General features: G+C 43.7%; 1 protein-coding gene across 35 annotated transcripts in view; it reads right to left on the reverse strand.

The window, feature by feature from the left end:
- The window catches only part of EPB41L2 (erythrocyte membrane protein band 4.1 like 2), a 230,308-nt gene that overhangs the window by 65,654 nt on the left and 147,457 nt on the right, over positions 1–17,197 (reverse strand). For all 35 annotated transcript variants that reach the window (XR_003095729.1, XR_003095733.1, XR_003095751.1 and 32 more), the window contains one exon: positions 1,573–1,615. Coding sequence is in view for 11 of the 35 variants with exons in the window: in XM_006030781.2 (XP_006030843.1) it covers positions 1,573–1,615 (43 nt within the window). In the remaining 24 variants the exon portion in view is untranslated. The remainder of the gene's footprint in view (positions 1–1,572; positions 1,616–17,197) is intronic.

Below are 17,197 nucleotides of genomic sequence, written 5' to 3' on the forward strand. Positions count from 1 at the left end.
TACGACAAGGGGCCTCCAGAGCCCGGCCACCCCCTGCCCCCCTCAGCAATGCAGGTGCATGGGCAGTGGGGCCATGAGGCAGCAGTGGCTGCTGCTGGTGTCCCTTCCCCTCCCCCCCAACAATGCAGGCAGGTGGATGGGGACAGAAGCGGCACTGGGATAGGTATGGGTTCAGGCCGCTTGTCGTGGCCCAAGCTCCAGACCTGGCCAGCAGCACAATGCAAGCTGCTTGGGCTCCTGCCAGCAGCCTTGGCAAAAATCTGGAGGGGGATGTGCCCCCCTCCCCCCACGAGTAGCCCATGATTAGGGACAGGGGTGACAACAGCCTCTTCCTGGTGAGGTTGCGCTGCGGGTGGGAGCCAGGCAGGCTCAACTATGTGGGGCAAGCACCAACAACCCAGGTGGCAAGAAGCAACACTTGGAGGGGTGGCTACAGGGGGCTAAGGCAAATTTTGGGGTGGCTATAGCCCCCCAACACCCTCCCCTTCATGTTGCCCCTGATTAGGTACCTACCAAATTAATGGAGGGAGTGGGCTATGCAGAGGCTCCTTTAATCTTTGCAGGTTTCCCTGTGCAACCTCCCACCATTGATTGGTGGAGAAGCCCCACTGCTTGCCACTCGCTCCTAATCTACGGGGAGGCAAAATCCACAGTTTTAAATATGGCGCTGTTTTTGCCATTCGCTGCTAATTGGCCGAGGGGCCCTGGCAGCCCTGCTGTCTGTTGCTGTCCAGCTGGGAGGCAAAAAGCGCACCATATTGAAAAGCACAGTTTTGGCCTTCCCGCTGATTAGGGGAACGGCAAGTGGTGGAGAGGGGACACAGGGGAACCTGCAAAATCAGTGGGAGTGAAGTGCATGGTGGCTCCTTTGATTTTGCAGGTTCTCCCACGTACCATCACAGAAATGGGTCCCTGCCTACATCCTGGCCTGTGTTCTCCTGCCTCTGCCCCCGGTGCCTGCTGCTGTGGCGTTGGGAGCTGTCACTACCCCAGAGAAGCAACTTAAAAAAAAAAAAAAAAAAAAAAAAAAAATTAAACACTTTCCTTGGCACACCTCCTGGCATACCAAGGAAAATGTCTCTGGGTGCCACTAATTAGCACGTGTGTCAGGGGTCACCTATCCCTGACCTAGAAGGCAAGAAATTTAACTATGCTAGTGTAGTTCTCCACCACTGGGTTTACACATTTAAAAAAAATAAAAAATAAAAAAGAGACAGGCATCGACTGTATCAATGCTGTAAATGTTAGGCTATAATAAACAGTGTTTTAATGCACGGGAAGTACACCCAATTCTTCCTGTCCATAAAAAATACCAAAAATGTATTGCACCATCTGGGCATTAATATTGTAAAGTCATGCATTATTTTATTTTCTTAACTGTGTGTAGAGGATTGTCTATATGTTAAGTGGGCTGCAAAGAAATCTTGTTTTAAACAATCTTTAACATGACAAGTTACCAACAATATTCAAGTTTTTCAATTTAAAAAGATTCAAGGTGACTTTAGCAAAAGATATTTCTGTAATTAGAACACTGAGTTTAAATATTTAACATCCAAGTACAAAAGTACTTACTTCGAATTTGCCTCTTGATTTCCTTTGATGAGTCTAACCAGTTCTAAAAAATAAAAACAAAAACAAAAAAGGAAGAACATCAACATATAAAGAAATAATTCAAACCAAAAAGTAATACTGTTTCATATATTCCAAATAAAGACCAGGCAGTACATCTCTGTTGATCTACTTAAGGTGTACTGTATCTTAATTTAAGATTTTCCAGAAAGAATTGAACATTAATTCTCCTTCAATTACCATTATATCCATACAAATGATTATACAACACTTTGAATTCATTCTCTTAGACTGACGTTGTTCCTTGGGTGAATTTGATATCTTTTATTAGACCAACCCAAATAGTTGGAGAATAGTTATTAAGCAAGCTTTCGGGTTCAAAAACCCTTCGTCAGGCTAAGGAAGTTTCAGCAGTTGGTGTGTGCTCTTCCTGGATGGAATGAAAAGTCTTAGATTGGGCCTTGGACTTCTGTAAATCAGATGATGGTATACTATCCTCTACTGAAGGTTTTCAAGCAAATTACACTTGACAAAACCACCAAGTAAATTCCTTTATTCTACCTTTTGATAGAAAGGAGATCACCATGTCAGGGAGATATAATCTCTATATAGAATGCAAAACCAGTTTAAAGTGAGGATACAAGACACACTTCTCTTCCATTCTCCATAATGTTTTTCTCCCTTCTCCATTTCAAAATTCACACACACTTCCTGGCAACATCAGGAAAGGGTTTGGAAAAGGCTAGTAACCGAGTTTACTTTCTCCCATATTTCTTAAAAGATCTGACCAGAAAGTTTGAGAGACTAGTAAAGTGTTTCTCAACCTTTTGAGACTCAAGATACCCCTCAGAAAATGTCAGCCCTTCATTTTCGTTTGATTTTTGACTACAGAAAAATAATGGAATTCTTCTTCTATTGCAAAGAACTCAGAAAGACAACAGGCAAGAATTATTTTATCACTGTGGATTCCCTACTTGCCATCTCTGGGTTATTCTTGTGAATCATTTTGCGTACCTAATAGTGTTAATATTGTGTGACACCCTGTAGCACCCCTGAAAGGATCTCAAGGCACTCCAAGATGCCCCAGAACCCTGGCTGAGAATCACAAGGGGCCTTTCAACTTTTGTTTATTGATACAAATTAAACCAGGTTTGCTTGAAATAAACATTTCAACAAACTTGGTTTAATTTGTATCAATTGGTGTTTAAATACCACAGTAATTAATGTTATATACACATGTATTTTTAAGTTACACACACACCACCCTTTGTGCCTGTAGGGTTTAATGCATTTCAAGAATGGGGCCAATAGGAGGAGGAAAGAGTTAGGCCCCTGGTACATATTAAATTGAAGGTATAATTTAGGTATCAATAGCACTACAAATAGTAACAGTGTTCACATTCAACCAATTTATGGTGCCACAAATTTGATCAACAACATACGCATGTGGAACATCTTTGTGTCTCATTTGTATGATGCCACAAATTGCATGTGTAGCATCCCTCCTGATGCTGACAAAAATCAGCTGATTGTCAGCATCAGCATAGGAACAGGGGTTATTATTGAGACTGGGACAGCCCTAGTCCCAATACCATAAATAAGGTGCAGGTTGCAAGGTTCCTTGCGAGGGAAGCCAAGGGGCTGCATGACAAATCACTTTCAAATGCTGGGTGGCAGGAAGCTGGGCTATACAGGCAGGTCTTAGATGTCTTGGGGCAATGGGACTCTGGGATGGGAAAGAGGGTTCCCAGTGCCCAGATTCCAGGCCCTGGGACTTCTGAAAACTGCATATGTGGGTTGGAGGTCCTAGGACTGTCCCAGAGCCAGGGCTAATAGTGAGCTAGCTGATTGTTGGCTCTGGCCAAGACAGTCCTGGGTCTCAAACTGGTCCTGGGACTACGAGCAAACCTAGGTCTGAGACAGAGCTGTCCTCTGCCTGATCCACAGGAACAGGCTGAGAGCAGCTCCACAGTGGCACAGTTGGGATCAGAGGAATTTTATGCCCCAGCCCAACCTTGGACCTCCTGCCATTCCAGATCTGCATGGCAGGAGGTACAATGTTTGCGATGGGGCATAAAACTCCTCCAATCTCAATTGTGCCATTATTTTAATGTCTGTCAAGTGCCTTAGAGATTTAACTTTCTGGGTCGGGTATTCAAGATTTTTTACTTATAATAAGTAAAAAGTGGATGTCCTGGGGCTAATCTGAACACTCATTTGTCTCAGGGCAAACCGCCCGCCTACCTCACCTGTCATGCCTTTGATGATATTAATTAGAAGATGATAAAAAGGAGAGAGGCTGCCCATTTACTTGCCCTGATGTCAAGGGCCTATATACATGGTTCCGACCTTGCCTATACCATGCCCCATGCCTCGCAGATGGCATCTATATCTCTCTAGTGCCCCACACTGGGATCCGCACTCCTGTGCCCTCACACCAGTGCCTCATGAATGGACTCACTCCCGTGTCCTCACACCAGGGTTCACAATCTCTGTGTCTCACATCAGGACTCATAATCCCCCACCCAGGGCTTCCAGCCCCTACCTTTTTCCCAGGTTCCCTGCCTGGCTTGGGACCCTCTTGGTCCCATCACACCCGCATACTGGGGCCTCAATCCTCTTCCCAACACTGGGCCTCAATCCCCTTAATCCCCTTGCCCAAGAAGCCTTACATCTAGCTCCCTCATAGGCTTAGGGTCTCAACCCCCTGGAGCCTCACATCTGACTCCTTAAGGCAACTTACAATTCGCAGTGAGCCTGGAAGCTGCCTTAGGTCCCTTCCTGACCTGGGCCCTGCCTTAGGACTCACTGTGATGATCCTGGGCTCTTGCTCTGACTTCGGGGTGTCCTCTCCTAGCCTTTCCCTTCCATGGGGTCACTTGCAAGGCAGTGTGGGCTGAAGCTTTCTGGCATCCTATACTCTCCCTTCACTGGGAAGGCACAGATGTGGCATTTCCTGGAGACTGCTCCACCACCGTCAGTCCCACCACACCATCCAGCCCCAGCAGGGTGTAGTTTTAGATCATGCCTCCGGACCAGGAGCCTCCACCTTTCCCACAGCTCCTACCCTGTACCTTCAAGGTGTTGTGAGCAGCAGCTTCAACCAGGTGGCATTCTTCCCCCGGCTGCTAGTAGCAAACTGCTGGCTACACTGCTCAGAGCACTGTTTTTATGCTCTCTTACATACCATCCTGAAAATATTAAAATCTTCTGAGGGGCTCTCAAAGGCACTAAACCAGCAAAGCAAAGGCCACAAAGGTGCATGTTCTGACTGATCTACCTATATTCTTCCACTGCAATGCAATGTACTACACATCCTTCCAGTGTGTCAACCACAGTCTTTTCTTGCCCAAGCTACATTCAGTTCAACATCACTAAATGCAGTTCCATATTGTTATTTTTACCCTAGTCTAAATCCTTGAAGTATACTCAATGCACTAGCATAAATAAATAATTTACAAAGTAATTTGTTCCATGTGTCCAGTTTCCCCCCGTCCCGAAAGGATATGGACAAGTTGGACAAAATCCAGCAGAGAGCAACGAAAATGGTTCGGGGGCTGGGGCACATGACTTCTGAGGAGAGGCTGTGGGAACTGGGCTTATTTAGTTTGCAGACTAAAAGACAGAGGGGATTTGATAGCAGGCTTTAACTTCCTGAAGGGTGATTCCACTGAGACCACTGCTCCTTGTTCTGTAATCTTCTAGCTGTCTAGACTTCTCAGTGGTGACAGATGACAGCACAAGGAACATGGTCTGAAGTTGCAGCAAGGGAGGTTTAGGCAGGATATTAGGAAAAACTCTTTCACTCGGAGGGTGGTGAAGCACTGGAACAGGTTACCAAGGGCAGTGGTGGAATTTCCATTCTTGAAGGTTTTCAGTATCTGGCTTGACAAAATGCTGCCTGGAATGATCTAGTTGGAGATGGTCCTGCTTTGAGCAGGGGGTTGGACTAGATGACCTCCTGAGGTCCCTTCCAACCCTAATTTTCTATGATTAACTTTTCTTTTGCACCAGTGTAGTTTGTCTACATTAGGAATGTGTTAATTACATTATCAGCTTCACTCAAAGAACCTTGTCTGCCTATGTCCTTAGACTAACACGGCTATAACCTACATCCCTTAATTACATTCATGTACTTACACACACGTTTCCTAAACAAACCCTTAGTTTCAAAAACCAGCATCAACACCTACAAGTAGTAAAATGCATTTACAGCATAAAGAAAAAAGATTTTCCATTCCTTCATATCTTAACTTTCTGTACATAAGGACTTAGAGTATCTGACTTTTATGTAAGAATACCTCATTTCAATTATGGAAAAAAAATGAAACTAAGTAATTTCAGCAATGCAAAGGTTTCCCTTCCACAACAGAACAAAGACTGGAAACACTTTAATGGAATTTCAGAATAAATGCGACTTTTTAAAAAACTGTAAGTAAAATTATTATACATTTCTATGAAATACCCTGAGATATGGAAATAGTTAAGAATTTCTTAAATTCAAAGACTAAAAGGAAACTACTTTTATATTTGATGGCTCTTATGAATGCCTCCAAGCTACCGCAGCCTGTATAATTGTTTTAGAAAAAAAGTTTCTTTTTGAAATGCTCTCAGGAAGTCTGGTATGCTCTGCCTAAGGGCCTGGACATATGATGCATTTATGAGTGTAACTTTGCAACGCTACAAAACGAGTGCAATTACACTAGGATCTGAAACAGAGGAACAGCCATTCTAAAGGTAGATGCTTATAGCAAGCACTATTACAGAACTTTATCATTAGATGACAAAAAGCAGATAATAGCTTGTATCCCTTGACCAAATGGGTAACCTGTTGTACAGGTTAGCAGTGCACAGAATGTCCACATTGATGCAACTTACAGCTTTAGTCCTGATTCTTTCATGAGTAATTCACTCCCAGTTGGGCAAAGTTCCCTAATTATACAGTCTGTTTGCTCCTTTTTTTCCCCCACAGTGTAATAAACATATCCTTTTTTCCAAGCCATAAGTCACAGCTGTCATCTAGTGAGAAAAGATTTTCAGGGTGAAGTCTTCACCTTATTAAAGCTAACTGGATTTTTTCAACCAACTTCAACAGGACCAGGACTTCACCACTGGTGTCTCCCATCTAGGTTTTCAATTCTAGCATTAAACACCAATCAAATGAAAAAATATTGCACTGGATTATATCAACAACTATGCTTTAAAAGACAAGCTTTTCAAAATTCAGTAGGTTCTCCTCTACAGATCTCCCCATATAGTCTATAACTAATGATGCAAGATTATATTTTTCAAAATGTTCTTTTAAGTACAAAGTTAACAGTTTAAACCTGTTTGAAATTGTGTTTTATATGTGTTTTTTATACATGACTGCATATATGTGCTATTTTTACAATAATATTTTGGTATTACCATTTCAAAAGAGCATGGTGCATGAGTAAACTGTTGATGTGGTGTTTGTTTATAGAGAGAAGCATCTTCTCACTTAATCTATATTGAGCGCACCTGGGGAGGAAGAACCAGCAGCAGACCTACACGCTGGGGAACTCCCTTCTCATCAGTGCAGAGGCAGAGAAGAATCTTGGAGTCGTCATTGATGCCAAAATGAACATGGGCCGACAGTGTGGGGATGTGGTCAGGTAGATCAACCGTACCTTGTCATGCATCCACAGATGCATCTCAAGCAGGTCCAAGGAGGTGATCCTCCCCCTCTATGTGAAACTGGTCAGGCCGCAGTTGGAGTACTGAGTCCAGTTCTAGGTGCCGCACTTCAGGAGGGATATGGACAGCATGGAGAGGGCCCAAAGGAGGGCCACTCACGTGATCAGGGGGCAGCAGGGCAGGCCCTACGAGGAGAGGTTAAGGGACCTGAACCTGTTCAGCCTCCACAAGAGAAGGCTGAGGGGGGATCCAGTGGCCATTTACAAACTAGTCAGGGGGGACCAGCAGGCACTGGAGGAGCCCGTTCCCCCGAGCACTCCCAGGAGTGACAAGAAATAACGGTCACAAGCTGGCAGAGGGTAGATTCAGGCTAGATATCAGGAGGCGCTACTTAACTGTCAGGGCGACTAGGATATGGAACCAACTTCCAAGGGAAGTGGTGCTGGCTCCTACCCTGGGGGTCTTTAAAAGGAGACTAGATGAACACCTTGCCAGGGTCATTTGACCCCAGTACTCTTTCCTGCCACAGCAGGGGGTCAGACTTGATGATCTGCTCAGGTCCCTTCTGACCCTACCAACTATGAAACTAGGATTAGAAAGTAGGAACATAGAAGGCAGGAAATGGTTTTTGTCATTTCTTTTGTACAGGCTGTTCATTTTAGTCTCTAACAAAACGTGGGGATAGTTTAAATTCAAGGAACAATTCCTTATGTGCTGTACCACAAAGTCAGATGTTCCATATAATATAAGAGACTACACATATAATACTGGAATGACCCTATAAATTAACATCTCGAATACAAGCCAAAACATTAGGTTTTTCTGTGCCTTTTATTTTGGTTGGAGTATCAAAACAGTCTATACTGAAATGGACTATTTTATTCTTGATTATTATGGAAAGGATCGTTAAGTGTTTCAGTACAAGAGATTTAAATATATGCATGCTACTGTGCTCCAGTAGGGACTAGCAAGAGCTGTCTGTTAACAGTAAGGATAAAAGAGGAGTCTGATCAGTCACCGCTCTGAGAATGTCAAAATATTCTCTCTCACCACAAAACACAAAAAAGATTTGTACCAATCTAGAAAAGCAGCATTTCCAGCTTTAGTATAGAACATAAGAGCACAAACTTTCTTGTGCTAATGCAAAAATCTGAGTATTAATGGAGCATTCATGAACTCCCTGTTGATTCCACTACTCTATACTCCATTTAAATTTTGAGTAAACAGCTTTAATGCTTCTACAAACTCTAAAAATTAGAGATTAATATTAATTTGCTTTAATAGCTTTAAAAATTGCAATAAATGCCAATGAAGATCAGCTCATCTTAAGTTACAATATAACTCTCTCAGCTCCATAGAGCACTTACGTGGAAGAGTTAACAAGGCCCCCCACCCCTGATGATGGTACCCCTGATGTTGTATTAGGGAACAGCTCTAATTCTGCACTCTAAAGAGTGCCTGGCATTCAGATTCCACACCCCGCAGCTGCAGTCTAGCACAACAGCTGGCTCGTAAATGGAAGGCTGTGACGAGTGCACAAGAATGAGAAAAACACATCATTCAGCATTTAGCACCGACTGGGCTGGAGGTCAGAGATTTGTGGCATTTTAATCTAAGGAGGCAACAACCACAGCAGGAAAAAATGAATCAGAAAGAGCTGGTGCCAAGATGAGAAAACAATTCAATCTTAAGATTCTTAATACAGAAAGAGGGAATAGAAAAGATGACCAGCATTTAAAACCTGTAAGGCTTCCAATGCTCCAGTTTCATCTGAAACCTCTGGCTCAAAGCAGCTAGTAGTACTACTCCTTTCTTGATATATTACTTCAAAAGTGAGATGACCATTTCCAAACAAAAAATAAAAGTAAGCTGTAAGCAGGAGGCAGAAACATAATAAAACATAGACGTTCACACCTGATCTCTTCCTTAAGCTAAAATATGGAAGAGATCTTAAAAAGCTATGTGCTATACAAAGAGGAACAAACATTTTAAGTTTATCATTTTGAAAGAGATACAGACACTGATTACCAAGGGGAAAACAGCAGTGAAGTCAGTGGATACCCGTGTCTGTGTGCCCAGTCCTTGCCTGAATATGTTGTTCATCTTGTCCAGACATTTGGACTAAAGCTCTCATACACCACATGCTGTGGGCAGGATGTAAGACGCGCAATAAAATTATGGGCCAGATTCAGACCACGTGGCAACAAGTCATCCTCCTCCAGAAGAAGAATGCTTGTTTTCTTATCCAGGATGCATTTTGGTACTCCCATTGGGCATAATGGGAAATATCTGGAGTAAACACAGTTCTTTCACTCTTATCTGGTGACATAATTCCAACAGCACTTTGTTCAAAGGAACTAGTGCTTCTTGATACTGTTGGGTTTAAAAAGTGTGCTTGAATACTGGGGCTGGGAAGAGTTAACTTAGAAGAATCTCTTTTATGGTCCTGCTGGATACTGCTGAGGGTCAACAGCAGGTCAAAGCCTTTCCAGAGATTAGTCTTTGGAGGTGAATAATAGCAACTGAAGTTTTCACTCAAGAATAACACAAACAATGAATACTGCTTCTTGTGATAGAGGACTAAGATGACCCTGCTTCTGTTGGAAGAGATGCCTAAGACAGTCATGGCATAGGGCAGGGATTTTCAACTGCAGGTATGCGTACTTGGGATGGCTTCAGGGGGTACTTGGCAGTGGGCGCTGCTGCTGGCACTTCTGCTGCCAGTGGTAGGATCCCCCCCAAATTGACTGGCCCTCAAGGGACTCCTTCCTTCTCAACTGCCCGCCAGGGGTACACTGATCCCAAAACGTTGAAAACCCCTGACATAGGGGAAACCTATAGCAGAAGCCTTAGCAATGTTCTCAGAGAGAAGATAAGACAATTAGTTAGACACTTGAAATGTTTATATAATAATGTGCAAAGTATGGAGAACAAAACAGGAAGAACTGGAGGTCCTAGTATAATTTACGGAATTATGCTGTAATTGGGATTATGAAGATGTAGTGGGATACTTCACATGACTGGAGCATAGATATGGATGAGAATAGCTTGTTCAGGAAGGATAGGCAGGGGAAGAAAGGAGATGTTGCCCTATATATAAAAGGCAATGTACATGTGTTCTAAGGTGCAGTACAAAATGGAAAGTAAGCCTGTTGAAAGCTTTTAGTAAAGGTAAAAGGGAAGAGCTGAAGCGGGGATGTCAGGGTGGGTGCCTGCTATAGGACACCAAACAAGTAGAAGGAGTTGAATGAGCCTTCTGTTAAACTGACAGGTACAAAGTATAGAACTTGCTTCTCATGAGGAACTTTCATTATTGAGACATCTGCTGAGAGAAAAACACAGCAGTGCACAAACAGTCCAGTAAGTTCTCGGGGTATGTTTGGGATTACTTTTCAATACAGATGGATAACCCAACTGGGGGGGGAAGGTCTTCTCGACTTACTGCTCAAACAGAGAGAAATTAGTTGAGAAAATGAAGGTGGAAGATCACTTGGGTGACAGTGGCCACAAAATGACAGTATTTAAGATCCTAAGGGAAGGAAGAAAGAGCAGAAGCAGAATAAAGACACTGGATGTCAGAAAAGCAGACTTCAACAAACTTGGGGAACTGATGAACAAGGTCTTCTGGGAGACGAGTCTAAACAGAAAAAGGAGTCCAGGAGAGCTGGCTGGCCTTTAAAGGGGCCCTTTTAAAGAAGCAGGAATAAGCTATCCTGATGTGAAGGAAGAATGGCAAGTGCAACAGAAGGCCAGACTGACAGCCACTAGAGGTACACTGATACATTGGTCCATATCATATCAACACTGATAAAAGGAAAATTGAAATTATCAGCTATCAGCTTTTTTTGGTTGATGTTGCCAATAAATGTCCCATGCACGCACAGTCGAAGCATACACATGGCCAGCCCAGTACCTTGGAGAGCAGCATCCAGCTGATAAGTCTGTGGGGGGGAAGGAGTGAGAAGAAGGAAGTGGTGGGTGGGTGTGTGGGGGCGGCAGACTGAGGCCCCTGTGGTGAGGGAAGGAGTAGGGCTGGGGCAGGGGCAGAGGCAGGCACTCTGCAGCCGGGGTGGGGCAGGTTGCAGGATGGAGCCATGAGCGCTTGCCAGGGAACTCGGGGGTGGGGGGGGCAGGGGGGTGGACCCTGCCACTGCATGTACCTCCAAGGAAGCCATGGGAAGCATGTGACTCCAGATCTGTACATGGGGTGAGGGTGGGTTGCCAATGCAGGCTGGAGCCAGGGGTGGCACTGGGTTCTTCTGGGTGGAGTGGGGTTTGGGCCAGCCCCACTCTCTCCCTCACTGCAAGGGTCTTGATCTGCCCTCCCCACATCCCTTTCCTCTGCCCCCTCCCCTTCCCCCAACAGTCTTACTATCCAGACTCTGCTCTCCAAGCTGCTGGGCTGTGTATTGGCAGTTGGACTGGTATGGGCTGCTATCGCTCGTTACTAATTGGCCATTGGTATCAGCCCAAAATATCTTTATCACTGCACCCCTACTAGATAGCAATCTCTTCAATGAAACTCAAAAAGGAATCGTACCGAAAGTGGAAACTTGGTCATAGTACTAGGAAAGAGAATAAGAGCATTGTATAGGCAAGCAGGTAGAAAATTAGGACGGCCAAAGCACAGTTTGCAATGCAACTGGCAACTGACATAAAAGGCAATAAAAAGAGATTCTACAAGTATGCCAAAAGTAAGACATAAACCAAATAAACTATAGGTCCCTCAGATTGCAGAAGGAAATCTAGCTATGGATGATGCATAGAAGGCTGAAGTTTTAATGTCTTTTTTACTTCAGTTTTCTCAAACAGGGGTAGTTACCAGATGACGTGTATCATTGACAGTCGAAACAAGGAAGGAGACAAACTGCCTAGAGCAGTGGAATAACAGATTAGGGATTACTTAGAAGCTAGATGCTTTCAAATCAATAAAGCTGGATGGACTGCACCTTACTTGAAGTAATTTCAGAGCCCTTGGGCTTGGTGGGTGAGGCCCCAGAAGGTTGGAAGAGGGAAAATTCCATCTTTAAGAAAGGAAAGAAAGAGGATCTAGCAAATTACAGAGCAGTCTGCTTGACCTTTATACCTAGAAAGATCATGGAGCAGGCCCTCAATCTATTATGGGCATCTAGAACAGAACAAGGTGATCAGAAACAGTTAGCATGGATTCACCAAGAGCAAGTCATGGCTCAACATGATTTCTTTCTAGGATAAAGTGACAGACTCTGTGGATGTGATATATCTTGATTTCAGCAAGGTTTTTGACACCATCTCCCATGACATTCTCATTAACAAGGTAAAGAAATAGAGACTAGGTGAAAGTACTGTAAGGCCAGTACATAACTGGCTCCACCAGAAAGAATAGGGAGGAGGTACCAAGTGAGGTTTCCAAAGCATCTGTCCTTGATCTGTTATTGCTCAACATCTTCATTAAATTATTTGGATGATGGGACCTTTCTGACTATGAGGCTGATCAAGCATTGGAAAAGGCTACCTAGAGAAATTGTGGAATCTCCATCCTTGGAAATTTTCAAGACTAGGTTGGACAGACACTTGGCTGAGATGGTTTAGTCAGAGACAATCCTGCCTTAAGCAGGAGGCTGAACTAGATGACCTTGTGAGGTTCTTTCCAGCCTATAACAGGGAGCCAGTGTGGCAGGCTAGCCTTGCTGAATAGGCAGGCAGCTGTGCAAAAACCAGCTGCACTGTAACAAGCCTGCTGTGTAGAGCTGCCACAGAGGATGGGCTAGCCATTAAGCAAAGGAGAAACACCTGTGGGTTGCTGAGGAGCCACCTGACTGAATGAGGTGGAGCTTAGAGGCCAACAAGCTTATAGTGTTTGGAGCAAGGAAGGCAGTCTGGCCCTGCATGCTGCAGGAAGCAGATCTGGGAGAATAGGGCTGCAGGAGACAGCCTGGCAGGCACCCAAGCTATCCATGAGAGCTCAACAGGAAGTACAGCTTGCAGGATGATATTGTCCTGAGCAAGAGTGACTTTTAGCTTGGAAGACGGTACTTGTGTTTGTGTTGAAGTTAAGTCCGATACTGGAGGATCAGCTTGCAGCTATAGGGGAGGTGTGGAGGTAGCCTAGTCTGGAGTCCCAGAGACACAGAGGGCTGAGGGCTAGTATAGTGAAGGCTGCCTGGCCTGGGGTTGGGGACACAGTGGGTTGAGAGAAGGCCCAGAATGCATGAGACAAGGGCCAGGGGCCCAGAGCATTCAAGTGTAAGGCATAGTCGGGGCCCAGATGCCATGTGCGGGGTAGTGGACCTGGGCTGAGGGGTGCAGCCAGAATAAAAGGGCCAAGGCTGGGAAGGTTAAGGCCCAGACAGAGGTTCAAGGTCTGAAGCTACACTGGGGCCAGGCAGCCCCATCCAAAGGAACATGGAGTAACATCTGGAGGCCACAAATATAGCCCATAAGGCAACTGGTGCCCTGAGGCTCTGAAAGGGCCAAGAGGGTCACAAGTTAGTGCCCAAGAGGCAAGGCTGGGCCCAGCCAGGTACGAGAGGACCCAGTTGGCTAAAGGGGAATACGGCTCACTCTGGTACCCTGGGGCAGTCTCCCTTAACACCATAATAACTCCATCAAGACATGACAAGCAAAGAAAAGGGAGCAGACCCTGAGGAACTACAATGGGGGTAGGAGTTGCATGGCCACCAGGGAGGGTCACAGCTGCCCCTGGGACCTGGTTCTGCTGCATGGCCCTACTTTCCTAGGATCCTATAGTGAATAGTAACTGTCAATGCACTCTCAAAGCTACAAAATTTTAGATTCAAGGTAGATGAAGGCACAATCAGTGTCACGATCTGAATTTCATTGTGAAACAACAGCTGTAAAAATCAAACCATCAAGGTAATCAACAGCAATTACTTTGTTCCATAAGACAAAGATATAGTCTGTTTGCTCCCTAATCTTTTTATTTTACTACTTCAGCGTATTAAAAATTAATGCTGGTGATCATGAAAGTGACAGATGGATTTGAAATATTGATGAGAGACAGTATAAAAGTAAAATCAAGCAGAAACTAAATACACTTTCACAAAGCATCCTAATCACTATCTGGGGAGTTCTCCTAGTTCATAATCAGTTTGTATTGTTTTTCCTCACATAAGTTTTATTTAATATTGGAAGTGCTGCAAAACTTTTATATATGTGGCAAAGAGCCAGCAATATATCTGGGAATGTTGTGAATGTTTAACTGTGGGGGAGGGAAGAAGAGGATCAGCACTGAGAAGAAATATGGTGAATAGATGGGATGATTGTGCTGTTTCAAACTAGCCAGAGGAAGAGATTTAAAAGCCATTTAAAAATCAGTTGCATGCAGTTTTTATTTTCTAAATTAGATAAGATGGAGAAGAGCAGAGGACAGAGCCTACTGGTTTTTGGAGTATGAATAAAACTACAAGTAAGGCAGATGTTGAAAGGGCAGCAGCAGGACAGAGCTGCAAAACCCCAAAGACCATGATGAGTAGAATGTGACTTATGGCAGGAAAAAAAAAAAGCCAGAAAAAAGGTCAATGAAGTAAAAGGTGACGTGCAAGTACAAACTGTAATGCAAAAGAATCCACAGTGACATTAATAGCAGCTAGATTAGTAATTGCTCATCTCTGGACTCACAATGAAGTTGTTACTGCGTGCAAGTATCTGATTTCATACACCTCCTGGAATCCCATTAGAGACTGTGGTCACTGTACTCTCCTGTTCTAGCCAAGAGGCAACACTGTGCAGTAACCACCAAAGAATGGCAAATATTCTATACTTGCTGGTTTGTAATGCAAATGACACGCATACTCTGGAAACTACTCAACTATTTTTTAATTAAAAGTTTCAGAAGCTTTTAACAGATGATATCTGATTGCTAGAAAATTTATGTCAACAGATATTCACAAATGGTACTGCATGTACTGAAGTGGTTCTCACTTGTAATCCTTTCTAGAATAGTGGGGATCCAAGACTGTCATTGCTTTTATTAGAATTTGCAAAACAATCTACATACACTTAATCCAGCTTGGTTTTGCAATGATTTGGGATTTTCTTCTTGTAGTTTTGAACACAAACTGGTGGGAGTAGAACAAACTCAAGATATCTATCTATCTATCTATCTATCTATAGAGAAAGAGATCTATAAAGATACAGATTTCTATATATCTCTATGTATATATATTTTACAAGCTTCATCTACAAATTTTCACTGTGCTTTCAGAGAGATTATCAACAGCTTAATGTCAAAGAATGAAAAAACTCACATTCTAGTGTGTCAGTTAACATGACTCAATATTTTTAAACAACTCTTCCACACGACTTAATAAACATTCAAATTAACAGAAACACAAACGGAAGGACATTCCCTCAACTGATTTTTCTGTATTTTATTAAACAACAGAAAACAGAAAAATGAAAAAGCTCCTCTTTTCCTCCTCCTCCAGTTCAGGCAAACATTCAAAATCAAACGATTTTGTTTCCCCAGTATGGGGCCCAGCCAGTAGTCTTTATTCAGATGCACTACTGAAATCAGCAGCAATTTTGCTACACTACTAAGCAGCATCACACTTGGCTGTGGCCCAGTTTTGACTATTATGCCAAGTCTTAAAAATCTCAACACAGCCCTCTGCACTAGAGGGCTGCTCCCTGGGCCATCCCAACCCTTAGGGGAGGCTATTAATTAGCAATCTGTCCCCTCCCCTGCCGGGGAAAAGAGCAGGCTGTCACAGCACCGCCACAGGAGGTTTCATCCCCAAGAGAATACTGCCCCACCCCATCCTACCAATCAGCTGACTCGGGGGGAGGGGAAGGGGAGGCGGGCATTCACCCCTTGTGGCAACCCTCTCTGTTCCCACTACAGCTCCTGTTCCTGGCCAGGGGCTGGCCCAGAGCAGTGCAGAGGGAGGTGGTGGCATTCTGTGGCTGCAGCAAGGATTCCTGAGCTCCTTGCAGCCCCTGCGCAGCTGTCTCCTTTCCCCTGTCCTGTCCCTCCTGTACCGGTTGTAGCCACCAAGCAGCTGTCTCCTGGCACCCCTCCCCTGCTGGTGCAACCAGAGGCATGCCAGGGGACTACTCTACCAACCTAACAATCATCCTGAAGCTACCTGCTCTCCTCCAGGCCAACTGGCGAGTGACTAGAGGCTATTCACCCCAGTGGCAACCCTCCTGGGGCTCTGAGAAGGCTCAACCCTTCCCGACTCCCTGACAGCTTGCTGTTGGGCAGGCTATTAAGAAGCCAGTGCTCCATTTTCCTTGTCCACCCATCCAGTCCTATAAACTAGTACCAGGTAACATTGAAAAAGGCCAGGGGAAGATCATAAATGATTTAGAAAAAAAACTTTCTGATTTTAAGCAAGTCTTTTAAAAATCTATACATATAAGTTGTAAAATAGCTTCCACCATTTAACTAGCTGTAGTCTCATACTTTCAAATGGTGACGATTCCCTTGAATGTGAGATTTCAAAGGAGCAAAAGGCATTATTAATCCAAACTGGAGGATTAGATCTAAGATTCCTCTTCCTGTTCCTCTTTTCCAACAATGTATTATGAAAGGGATGAGAGGATAGGTATCAAAGCAACTGAAACATGAAAATAAAGCTCTGATTTAGTTGCAAGATGAAAGAAGAATGTAAGGCACAAAAAGGGAAAAAAGAAGATCCTAACTTATTGAAGATATGTCAAATTTTTGAAGATTTATAAAGAGATTAATGATGGCCAAAAATGTCAGTGAAATTTACCTCACAGGCAAAGATGACATGCTTATGTTATATTTTACTCTAAATATAAAGATTTTTATAAATGGTTTTAATAAAAGGCTTTTATAAAGATTCATATTTTTAATGAATGCTTCCCTCAATCCTAACAATAACAACAGAACATATCATCTGACATTTCACTTCATGCATCAGTTTAATCAGAACAGAACTTACAGCAAAATTGCAACAGATTAAAACAAATTAATCTGTTTTAAAAGCTAGGCTTCTTA

This window comes from Alligator sinensis, unplaced genomic scaffold (assembly GCF_000455745.1).
Source record: "Alligator sinensis unplaced genomic scaffold, ASM45574v1 scaffold824_1, whole genome shotgun sequence".
NCBI classification, from domain to species: Eukaryota; Metazoa; Chordata; order Crocodylia; family Alligatoridae; genus Alligator; species Alligator sinensis.